Below are 13,354 nucleotides of genomic sequence, written 5' to 3'. Positions count from 1 at the left end.
TTACTAACAGCGACTTAATGTATTTTAAGTTTTCAGTTCTCAGTTACTTCCTCATTCCAACCTACGAGATTAAGAAGTTATCAGTTAACCTTAAAGTCGCTGTTACTAACAGCGACTTTGGGGTTTTAATTTTTTTTTTTTCTCATTCGCTGTTACTAACAGCGACTTTGGGGTATTAATTTTTTTTTTTTTCCTCTTTCGCTGTTACTAACAGCGACTTATCCAAACCTCTGGTTTGGATGTACGGACGCTTATTTTGGGAAATAAGTTTTCACGGAGCTTATTTTGGGAAATAAGTTGTTTATTTGTCTTATTTTTTTCAAATTTTCTAACTTTAAGACTATTAAAAGTCACCACTTTAAAAATAAATGTAATTGAGCCAACCTAATTAAAATGGTCTCACCGTGAGACCGTCTCATATGAGAATTTGTGATAGCAAAAATTGAATAAGATACATAAATTTTTGTGAGAGATGGTCTACTTAAAAAACCATCTCTGATTTGGTCGGCCCATAAAGAAAAATATAAAGTAAGAGTAAGCAATAAACTTTAATGGATTGGGTTTGAGAAACGGTTTCTCATGAGACTGGCTGAATAAAATATGCTTTTTTAAAAAAATTCTCAAAATAAACTGTGAATAAATATTAATTTTCAATATAAGCATCTTTGTGTTCGAGTTTAAGATTAGGGCTTGTTCGTTGATAGTAATAGCAAATAAGAGAAGAACATGTTAAAAGTCAATAAAATATTTACCACTAATTTGTCCGCTATTACTAACAACGAATAAAAGAAAGACAATTTCATAACTTTTAAAAGAGAAAAAAATCATCAAATATTAGTTCGTTGTTGATAACAACGAACAAACAACAATGTCGTGTTTGTTGTTCTTTTTGTCATTTCAAAAATTATGGCATTGTCTTTCTTTTATTTGTTGGCTTATTTTGAGATTTTTATAAAAAAATTTCATTTAATTCGAACCTGTGACCTCTTGTCATACTGGCTTTTGATATTGTGTTAAAGAACCAATTCAACCAAAAGCTTAAACTGATAGTTGAGGCGATGATATGTTATATAGTCTAGCAGAAATAAAGTGACTTTTGAGATCGAACAAAAACCTTTTTGCTAGATATGTGTGTTTAGGGTATTCTAAAAACATCTAGTTTCAAAGTGCTGATTTTCTCCTATATTGACGGTGTGATTTTGCACAAGGAATGAATGCCTAATAATAAGTATGTAAAGACAAGGGTTTTGCTCCTTGTTCAAGATGATGCTGGTTTAAATGTTAGTTTAAATGGACGAGAGATCCTAACATGATGCTCAATGACTCTTTGGACTAGAGAAAATCAAGCCAAGTTGATGGCTATTTTGGAGAGAAATTAATCTCCGTTATTTCTAGATATTTTTGAGGAAATAAATGTTACGATCTTCCTTTTTAAAGTCTTTGGACAATATTTGTGAAGAACCCTAAAAAAAAATAAGAGAAATACTTATCATATAACGCAGACTTCCTTGAAGGCTTTGACCTCTTTAAGGTCAAGTTGCCTACTCGTACAAGGCAATTGCTTGCTTGGTCAATAGGCATGAGCCCAAGTCCATATATATGTTTTATTTAGGGATCGGACCAAACCGATTTACTTTCATTTCTTGTTCACTAACTTAAGTACTTTATCAGTAAATTGCAACTAATCTTTAAATTTTTAAGAGTAATCTATATCTATTACTAAAATAAAATATTGCTGATGTCATTACTTTTTAAAATTACTTACGTGTCACTTTCTCAATAAAAATTTTTCCTCTAAAACTCAATAATGATGTCATTGTTATTATGATTAATGTTTATGTCTTTGACTTTTCAACTTTCTAATTATAACTATAATATTATTCATATTGATGGATTTTTTACTTTTTAGGTCACATCGTTTAATGTATTAGAACAACACACTTTTTTTTTCAATTATTTATAAAATCTTTATAATGTTATTTATTAAATAAGTATATGATATTTTGAGATGGTTAAAACATATAACCGTAAATTTTAAATTTTTTGTTTATACAAATATGTCAAAAAAATTTAACAAAGCCATACATCACACAGGCAGTATTTAGTTATATATATATATATATATATATATATATATATATATATATATATATATATATATATATATATATATATATATATATATATATATATATATATAACCCCATTTAATAACATCAATAAAACAATAAAATAACTAAGTAAGAAAATATATGAATACTACAAATACTTTAATATTCTTACATAGCCCCCTAGAAATTTATTACTGTTTGTTTTTCCAAAATAATTAAAATAGGCATAGCTATCTATTTTTATGTACTCCACTCCTCTTATTTGTAGGTAGTATTAGGTATTCCTAAGACCATGAATGAGACAGCAGTAACAAAGAAATACCGGGAGAACATAAGTGCTGTTACTGAACTGTTGTTAATTAATTATACAAACAACCAACATCGTCATTCTTAATTATTTGTTTATGTCTTTCACAACATTGAAAAGATATACAATCAACCCGGTGTAGCCTTTGTTTGCCTATTGTCTATTCAAACAATTGCCTACTAAACAAGCAAATACTCTCTCAACCATTACCATCTTACCCCCAAGTAAATCCCGCTTATAAAGTTAAGGTCCGAAAGTACCAAACACACAAATACGCCAATCTTCCTATTCCTTTCAATTTGCATTAATTTTTATTTTAGTTTATTTTATAGATTTTGCACTGCTTTTTTTGACAATGGTATCATTTTTTCTGTTAATCTCATCCATAAGCTTATTCTATCTCAATCCTTCTATAATTAGTGATTTTATATGTATTAAATTCCCATTCGGCGCAAGCTAAGGTAGTTGGAAAGGTAAATGTCGATTGTCTAAGTAGCTGATAGCGAATATCGGTAGCAGTTGAATTATTGTAGTTGTTTGATATTTAACTGCCTAATTAGATATGTAAATTTATTTTTTTTGGTAAAAGTAATTGTTATGATAACAACTACTTAAACTACTAAGTCAAACTCGTACTTAATTTGTCTCTAATAAAAATTTAAGAAAAATATTTTTTATTTAGAGAATTCATCCTAAATTGAACAATTTATCCCATCAATGATTCTTGTCTCAAATTGCAATCAAGGTTATCTTTAAAAAATTCTTCAATTGGATTATTGATAACTTCCAATTATTTTGATTCAAGATTAATTTTCTCTTTTGAAAGATTCTAATGTTAGATTGCAAACCAATAAAACATCATTCTTCCTTTAATTAATTTCCAAAAGGCTAGTACAATCATTATGGTACCTTGTACATTTTTTGGCTTGTGCAATTATTGAGTTATGATATTTGTATCTAAAGGCTATGCATAAAATAAATATTAATTATGTGTTAAGTGATATAATTTAACAATTAATATAGAAATTATATATAAGTTAGAGCAGTGGTTGAAAGTTTCTCTTTTACATTTAGTAGGAGCTCGATTATCACTAACAAAAAAAATCAATTTCTCCTCCCTTTTTATAGTAAATTCTCCATCATCAGCATCATTATATTCGGTATATATTGCTTTTAAAAGCTATGATTATGATCTGAGGAGGCTAGGGTCAAAAGACAACATACCATATCATCATGATCAAAAGAAATAAGATAGTTGCAACTTGCAACCAATAAGACTCTCAATTTGAAAAAGACATAAAGGTGAAAAACAAAAGCTTAGAAGTTAAGATTTAAAAAAATACAAGACAATATTAGTATTAAGACTAATAATAAATCAATAATGTAGAAGTATATTACAACTAATAACTTATTATGAAAATTATCCCTACTATAACACGCGTGCTCATACATAGATTAAATAGCCCACTTAATGCAAATTATCAGCATATAAACTTTTTGTTTTAAAGTCGTCTCACCGAGAGACTGTCTCTTAGGGATGGCAATGGGTCGGACTCGGCTCGGATTATACATACTCCAACTTTGCCCCGGATTTTAGTCGAACTTTTTTTTTCAGTCCACCTCCACTCGGAGTCGGATTATGCATACTCCAAGTTTGCCCCAACTCGAACTCTCGGACCTCTAACAGAGTCGGATACGGAGTCGGATTATTATCAAAATTTATCGTTGTGATATTGTACTAATGATTTAAAGCATACGAAGTTAACAAAATATATTTTTCAAATACAATTTAACAAAAAAATATGTACTTTGAATTCAAGTTTAACATGAGAAATATTCCTAATACTACAATTTAAGAAAATTTTCTCGCATTTTGATTTGGCGTATTTTATTTCTCTTGATCTGATTTGTCGTATTTTGATTGATTGATCTTAATAAAGATACCAAGTAGTTTTTCAAAATCGAAAATTACAATTAGTATGAGAGAGAACTTGAATTAGTCACGTCTAGAGTTTTAAAGGAAACAAAATGTTAAGGTTAAAAGTCAAATTCAAAGTCGGATTTCCTTCAGGGTCGGAGTCGGGTCGGAGTGTCGGATTTTTAATAAGGTCCAACTCCAGTCCGTCTCTAACTCGGATTCGGATCGTGAAGTCGGAGTTGGAGTCGGATAACCTTTTCCTCGGACTCGAATCGGATTATTTTTCTCAGATCGAATCGGACTAGAGTCGGATTCGGACTGAATTGTCATCCCTACTGTCTCTCCCAATAATAACTCTCACTATAAATTCATCACTTTTTTCATATTATTATACTTTCCTTATAACACCATTTTGTAATTTATATAGACATTGGGCCTATGAATTGTTGCACATGAATGAATTGTCCATATACTTGTATGTTCCTGTAGCATTGATTTAATGATATGTCTTGTACCCTACAATAAACAAATTTCATAATAATTAAATATTTGTCGATCAATTTGCCATTTGATTCTTATTTATGCTACCCAATATAAGACATTACAGCTCATTATTTATTATTTTTTGTTCAATGTCAGATCATTTTAATTATACTAATAGTATTAGAAGCTTCCAAGAAGCTAAATATCTTCAAACCAATAATTAATGACTAGATTATGCATCAAATTAAAACTCTTTAAAATGTACGTACTTAACCTCAACCATTATTAAAGAATTTAGTTTTAAAGATAATGAAAAATGATAATATATATAGATAGATGATCTTTACTCGATAGCTATTTAGTTAGACTAATGACAATGTGACATGAAGAACCATACTTCAACCTCAAAGTCGTAGGTTCAAGCATCGTTAACATCATCATCATCGCATTCAGTGTATCGCATCTATAGAAACTATGATTAAGATCTGAAAAAGGAAGAAAAACGACAACGTATACTCATAAAAGAAGATGCGACCAAAAAGACCTTCAACTCGAGAAAAATCCTAGATGTTCAAGCATTGTTACCAATACTAGATAAATGTCCATATACCTTCGAGTTGAATGAATATAAGGAAGTTAAAAGTCAAAATAATAATTATTCTCTTCATTCTTTTTATTATTCTCCATTTGGAAAGTTCATAATATCCTTCTCATTATTTAGAAGCATTCTACTTTAGTAACCAGTAACCATTATAATTCAAAGAAGTTATTTCACATACACTCTAATTTATAAATTAACTTAGTTGCTTTATAATTAATTTTCAATATAATTTACTTTTATTTTATGTAATGAAGTTTATATACAATATACCCGATAAAATTTAATAAACTTCGTACATTTACACTAATCTATAGATTTTTATATTTTATATTATTATAATCATCTTTAATAGTATTAAATATGTAATTATTATTTGTCTTGGCCGGATTCATCCCAAATTTAAAATTAAATGGAAACAAAGGAGCATTGATTAGCTGAATATTTATAATAAAGATTAATAATAAGTGATTCGTAATGTTGTTTTAAATTTCTATATTTTAGATTAAAATTAATAAAATAATATATAATTAATTTATCTAATTCTAAAGGCATAGATTAGACAGACCGATTAATATTATATCAGTTTGTTGGATTAAAGTAGCTATTTTATGAGCTTTTCGTTTTTAGCTTTGGAAATATCATAGCTGATAAATTCTAGTCGTGAAACTAGTTGCACGAAATATTAAACAAATTTGTAACAATTATTAGCAACATACATTTATTATTATCCTGTCCTTTTAATATATAGTTGCAATTTTTCTCTTTATGTATATGATTTTTTATTAAAAATTATAACAAATTATAAACAAAACATAGTGTATAAGTAATATGCAAAAATTAGCTAAAAGTTTCTTAAAAGCTTAAACACATCGTGAAATTGAGATTACAAACTTCTTTATTTACTATTTACTATTTACATATGGAAAATTATGAGCTCTTTACCTCCATGAGTTTGAAATCAATGATAATATTCTTCTTAAAATTAGTCAAATTTGCTTTTTTAGCTCGTTCAATAAAATTTACCACATTTTTTTTTTTAGCCATTACTCACACTTTTTCTTTAATTTTCATTCATACAATTAATTTATATTTTCATCTCAATATACTTTATCTCACTTTCTCATAAAACATGTTTTTTTACTATCTTTTAGTTAGTTTTTTTTACTTTTATTTTATTTGCACTTAAAACTGTTATTTTGAGACACGCAAAAAATTCCCGCGTAAAAGTGCACTCGTTAAAATGGGTTAAGGACCCATCAACCATTTTGGTGCATTGCACTAACAATTGCACATGGTCAAAGTCCCATAAACATGTACTCCGTTCCTACGTTTAATACAAATTATACAATTGGATTTTTCTTGAAAATGATCTTACAAGAAAAAGTGCCATCTTCTTATCCTAAACTTAAATTCATGTAATACATTCTTTTAATTTGAAGACATTAGATATACTGAATCATGTTTTATCTTCAGATAAAATTTTGGGTTTAATTCTCATCTAGTCCTCTCTTTCCCTTATCATAATATCTAACTAAAGATTTTAAAAGAGATAAACTGACTTAAGCTAATGACATCTAATTAATAATGTGTAATTATTCATAATTCATAATACACTTTACAAGTGACTTAAGCTTTTTAGTATATATTTTCTTGAAATACAAAGATAAATTATTAAATAAATAAAATTTACATAGAGATAAATGGACTTAAGCTCATTAAAAGTGTTTTTATGAAACTAAAATAGGTTTTGGTATTTATTATGCTTGTTGCTGAAGGCATTTTCTTTTGAATGCAATAGCATAAGTTGCATGAATTGTAACTAAAGACCTATTCTAGTAGTGCAAATATTAACTAGTATATACTACATAGAATCAAGATGTATATTGTATGGTAGTATGCATAAGTGATCAAAAAGCTTAAAATTTATTAAAAACCGAGTGTGATTTCAGGTCAACTAACGAATTTTGAACGATCTATAAATTATAAAAAATTATAATTACAAGCTTACAAATTAAAGCATGACAAACTGATTAATTTGTAAGCTTATATGAATTGATCAACATCAATATTTTTTCAATATAAGTTTATGAACTAGAGGTACTTAAATTTGTTCTCAAATTTTATATAAATTACTTTGAATGGATTTAATGATCAAGTTCCAATTAAGCTATTTCTCTGTTCGTCTAATAAGCATATGATTTTGGGATGATATCTCCTTGGTTTATAGAGAATATACGTCTCGTATTTTCACGATAATATGTTGGTATTGACAAAAAATTTCAGCCCGAGTTAACAACAGTGATGCATATATATATATACTCCCTCCGTCCCATTGAATTTGTCTCATTTTTCATTTTAGTCCGTCCCACTTAATTTGCATCATTTCTATTTTTGGATAATGGTCCATCACTTCTTTTTAATCTCATTCATACATTTCACCACTCTTTTAATTTCATCACATAATTCATATTCTCTCTTCAGTATCCATCTTTCTCTTTGATGCAAATCAAAAAGGACGAAAGAAGTACATGCATATGTATATAAACAATTTTTACGTGTAAGTGCACTACTTGATCAAATGGCTCATAGTGATGGACCCATGAAAAAGTGTAATGCATTACTCTAATAAATACACATGATTTATGCTGAAAAAAGTATGTTATTATGAAACTTTTTAACAGAATTTCCTTAAAAAGTCGCAATCCTTAATACTTCATTGGCATACTTTAATTTCAGTTAGCTTATCTTACATAACCAATCAAAATAGTAATTGAATTAAAAATTCTCAAGTACACAATAGTACAAAATTTTACAAAAAATTTCCTATATAAACAATTAAAAAAGTGTAAGTTCAAAAATCTAAATTATTATTATTGCTCAAAAATATTAATGATATAGTTTGCCTTTAAAAAGCAATAATTATAAGTACTACATTTTTGTAGTTTTGGAAAATTGACAATCTTTTGATAGTACATTTTATATATATATATATATATATATATATATATATATATATATATATATATATATATATATATATATATATATATATATATATATATATATAATTTTGATAAATTTATATAAATAAAGATTGAGGTTTTCAAACATTAACATGTTGAGATTAGTTTAAACATACCAACACTACATGATTATTTATACCCCAAATTAACTGATAACTGTAAATAAAATTTCCTCGAAAAATGATATTCATAGTAGTTGAGCCAAACGTCGAAGATTAATCCACGTTATCATGATATTGTTCATTTTGAAATTAACTCGCACATATTTAATTTTGACATCTTTCCAAGTGGTGTTAAATTATGGAGTTAGATCATTTATATAGTTGTTAACTATACTTAAGATGTAAACTTAACAATAGTAGATTAGTTGCAATTCGAATGTTAACATCAATTATATATATATATATATATATATATATATATATATATATATATATATATATATATATATATATATATATATATATATATATATATTAAAAAATTCAATATTAATATAATTTTTTATTCTAATCTAGAATGTGATGATGTCACTCATAGATACATACAAAGTATACATATTATTGCTACTTTTCTACATTTTCACCTTTCAAATACTTAATTCACTTCTAAAGTGATCAACATAATTAAAGAAGCTTATAATTTAAGTTTAACTATTAACAAATGATAGTAGGTACTAGCTAGTATAGGACAAATGGCACATAAATATAGTACATATAATCCCTAAATTTCCAAAATTTAATTGTTTGGTAGGATTTCCTCAAAAGTACATGAGATTATATGAATCTGAGTTAGGCTACAAAATCCAAATATTCCCACTTAATTCACAAATCACACAACCCCTTTAATTATTTTCCTTTTAAAATTTTATAAATAAATAAATAAATAAATAAATAAATATATAAAAGTACCATTAATAAAAAAAAATAAAGGATACCCTCATCTTCTGAGACAGCCCAGCTGTACTGACCTAGCTTTGTCCCATAAACCATCCATTGAATCTTTCTATATATATACTTACAAGATGCCCATTCATTCAACCATCACTACATTCTTCACATCTAATACTAAAATCTCTTTTTCTCTCTATATACTTTCATTAGCAAAACAACTCCAAATTTAAAATAAAATGGCTTTTTGGTCACCTGAAAATGCTACCAAGGCATACATCCGAACTCTCAAAATGGTAAGTCTTTCGTAACTGATTTATTGATTCATATAATAAGCTATCTTCTAAAGAAAATTAAAGCTAACTACCTCTTTGTACCTTTAAAAATTAAGGCTCACGAATATGTTATATACTTTAACATGCCCCTGACACAAGATCTTTTAATTTTGGGCTAGAAATATGAATGCAGCATAAGCCCTCCTCATACTAAATGCTTAATATTTCCACAGTGGTTGAGATTCGAATTAACTCAAAAACTCTTATCACGCTAACTCTGATATCATATTAAGAAACCAACTTAACAAAAAATTTAACCTGATGATTGAGACTCTAAAATATGTTATATACTCTAACAACATATACAGATTAGAATCACTCCTTTTTTCCCTTTTATTCTTTTAATAATATACAACTTTCAATAACTAATGTAAGTGATTTTTGTTGTAACAGGAAAGAAAAGAAAACGAGCCAAACGCAGCAGAATTCATATCAGCACTAGCAGCAGGAAACAATGCACAAATAATGGTGACAGCAAGTGCACAAAAAATAGTTACACCCAATTTACTAGCCTTAGTTTCTGCAGCACAACAAACAGGAGGTCAAGTAATTTGCATTGTCCAAGACAAAAATGAGCTAAAATCAACCAAACAAGCCCTTAAATCCAATGCAAAATTCATAAAATTTATTATTGGTAATGTTAAAGATCTACTTCTGAATGAGTACTCATACGCCGATTTTTTCCTGATAGATTGTAACCTTGACAATTATGAGGAAATCATGCATGGAATTAATGCAATAAAAAGGGAAAAGAATGGTGTGATTTTAGGGTTTAATGCATTTTGTAAAGGATCTTCATGGCAATGGAGTGGTTTAAGGACACATTTATTGCCTATTGGTGAAGGTTTATTAATTACAAGAATGGGTGGAAAAAATAATAATTATAATGGTGAGAAAATTGTAAGGAAAAGTAATTGGATTGTTAAGGTTGATAAGTGTACCGGAGAAGAACATGTTTTTAGGGTTAGATCACCCAGAAGGAAATTTGAGATTGCTGCAGTTTTATAGGTACATTTTTATTTAATACTATTATTTTTAGGGTGAAATGTAATTTCATTTGGTTTTTTTTTTATCAAATGACTAAATTATATTTTGATTTTGTAAGTGTAAATATATTAGTAAATATTTTTGATATATATATGTATTCAATATCATGTAGCATTATGCAATTGCTATTAATAATTCTAATATATATTAAAGATTATTTAGGTTGTGTATGTTTATTTTCACTAAACTTTTGATGAAAAAAAAAGAGTGGAATAGCTTAAAAAATGCTAATATTGAAGATTTATGAAGAACAACAAAAAATAAATTTGAAAGAACAATTTTTTTTTCTTATAGTTAATTAAATATTTTATGGCTTGTAAACTAGTAATACCCGGCCAATTCCTTTGATGTTAAGAGTCCCATTCTCTCATTACATACCAATCGTTAATTTTCAATCTTCACAAATTACAAATCGGATAAGGTAAATTATATTCTATTTTGGTTAATTTTAATCATTTTAACCAAATTACAAATTTAAAAATCAAATTATTTATGTAACACTATTACATACTAATAATAAACATTAAAAATTATGTAGTGTTTTCAATTTTAAAAAAAATGAGACAACTAATTAATTATCCTCACATCAAAATTTTGATCTCGAAATGAAAAAGAAAAATGCGTAAATAACGACAGCTATAGACATTTGTAAAATAGATTTTCAAAGAAGTCAAACTAATTTTAATTAAACTCATCGGTGTAGTTGATTTTGAACATTTTTTTATATGTTTGTCAAAGACTAATTCAAAATGTAACTAAAAGGTTAAGATGATGGTTGATTTAAGGCTTCAAAATTTATTATATACTTTAACATGTCTTTCATACGAGAGTTTTTTAGGCTAAAAGTGCGGATGCAGATTGCAGCACATACTATTTTCATACCTAGCATTGAACATTCCACTTAAAATGAGGGGTAATTGAGATTTGAAACCATGACCTCTTGTCACGTTGAAATCTGATATCATATCAAAAAATCAACTGAAACCATAAACTTAAATCGATAATGAGAATCATCTTAATATATATTATATACTCTAACAATATAATCAAAAATTATATTCATTAGCATATATAATTACCTTTACATGTTGATCAAACCAATTTACCAAAAGAGTACATAGTTTAGTACGTATATATCACAAAATTCACAAGTCGAAAGATGTACACCATACACAAAGTAACATGTAAAGAGTATATACACTCTACAATGCCAACTTGTACTAGACAATATACATGTTGTTGTCACTGATGGATGCTCTGACATATAACAGTAGTATTATACAGAGATCTGATTAATTATATAAATAAATTTTCAACTCTAAATATACAACACTTTGTATTAAATTCAGTTCATCATAATAATCTTCATTTATTCTAATAAGTCCTTAATACCTAATTAAACACCCTAAAGGCCAAAAATACATTCTGGTTTCATGTGAATAATCACTGATTAACATCAGAAACAACTTGCCTTGCATCATATTCCCATCTTAGCTTATAAATAATTGTACTTAATATGATCATGAGTTGGCCATCGATCGACCAGCCGATCACCACAAATTCGTCGCTTATAGTGACCATTCCACGACTACTCGTCGTAGTCGGCGGATATATTAATGTCATGGGCTGACTAAATTAAAGGTGCCCTTTAGTGCCCGCATGTATTACAAACATTGGTTTCAAAAAACGTTCTAATTTTCGATATGTGTATTTTATGATCATAAATTCGTATGTTATGTATTTTTTGTATTAAAATTTTCTCTATCTATTATTCACGCGTGCTTTTACCAACTTTTATTTTATCGTTTTAACAACAAAATTTTCCGGTCCAATGGCATAACGTAGCTACAAAATATTTTTACCGACGAGTGGTACAATGACGAACGAACCAAATTTTGTCCGTAGTTCCTCGAAATTTCAAATAGCGATTATTAGGTGAACATTTCAGCCCTGACAATCTATCCGTGTTAGAGTATATTATAACATACCATGAGTCCTCAACCACAAGCTTAAGCTTTTAGTTGAGTTGGTTACTTGATATGACATCTTATCAAGCAGGACTCTGATACCAAATTAAGAAATTCACTCAATTAAAATTTTAAACTTTTAGTTGAGGTTCATAATGTGTTATACTTTTTCTAATTTTTATTAATTACAACAGATAGTGACATTTTATGAGAGAAATATCATTATTTATAGCAATTAATAAAAACCAAAGGAAGTATATTCCAACAATTCGTTATTTGTAGTGTGCCTACATGATACTTCCTTGTTAGCTTATATAATTGTATACCATATGATCATGAGCTGGCCCAACTGCAACAACTTAAATACAGTAAATAAGATTTATTTAAACCCAATTTTAAAACAAAATAAAATTAATTGAGTAGATGTAGGAGAATCTAAAATACAGGAAGATGCACGAGTGCACGTAAGGACCACATTATTGTTGTTCAATGAATAGGTAAGGTATGCATGCTATGGTCCCTTGTAAGGCTTATCTGTAAATTCTATTGGCAAAAATATATCTTTGATTTATCCCCAATTAGACAGTATTAAATTCGATGCATCTTGTTGAGGAGCACTAGGAATTTTTTTTATAGAATGAAGAATCTCAAGAAATTTTAATTGCAAACCCA

General features: G+C 27.6%; 1 protein-coding gene across 1 annotated transcript; it reads left to right on the top strand.

Moving 5' to 3' along the window:
* Positions 1-9,494: 9,494 nt before the first annotated feature.
* Positions 9,495-10,857, top strand: LOC130806976 (uncharacterized). The gene is made up of 2 exons (XM_057672246.1): positions 9,495-9,629; positions 10,062-10,857. The coding sequence occupies exons 1-2, from the start codon at positions 9,573-9,575 to the stop codon at positions 10,674-10,676; spliced, it is 672 nt and encodes a 223-aa protein (XP_057528229.1). The 5' UTR covers positions 9,495-9,572; the 3' UTR covers positions 10,677-10,857.
* The last annotated feature ends 2,497 nt before the right edge of the window (positions 10,858-13,354 follow it).

This window comes from Amaranthus tricolor, chromosome 2 (assembly GCF_026212465.1).
Source record: "Amaranthus tricolor cultivar Red isolate AtriRed21 chromosome 2, ASM2621246v1, whole genome shotgun sequence".
NCBI lineage: Eukaryota > Viridiplantae > Streptophyta > Magnoliopsida > Caryophyllales > Amaranthaceae > Amaranthus > Amaranthus tricolor.
Note: the sequence above shows the minus strand (reverse complement) of the source record. Positions and strands in the feature narration are given on the sequence as shown.

Excerpts from the sequence above, each read along its gene's own strand:
- LOC130806976 (XM_057672246.1), top strand. The coding sequence starts at position 9,573 with ATGGCTTTTTGGTCACCTGAAAATGCTACCAAGGCATACATCCGAACT. Across the intron at positions 9,630-10,061 it reads ACATCCGAACTCTCAAAATG|GAAAGAAAAGAAAACGAGCC; the intron begins GTAAGTCTTTCG and ends TTGTTGTAACAG.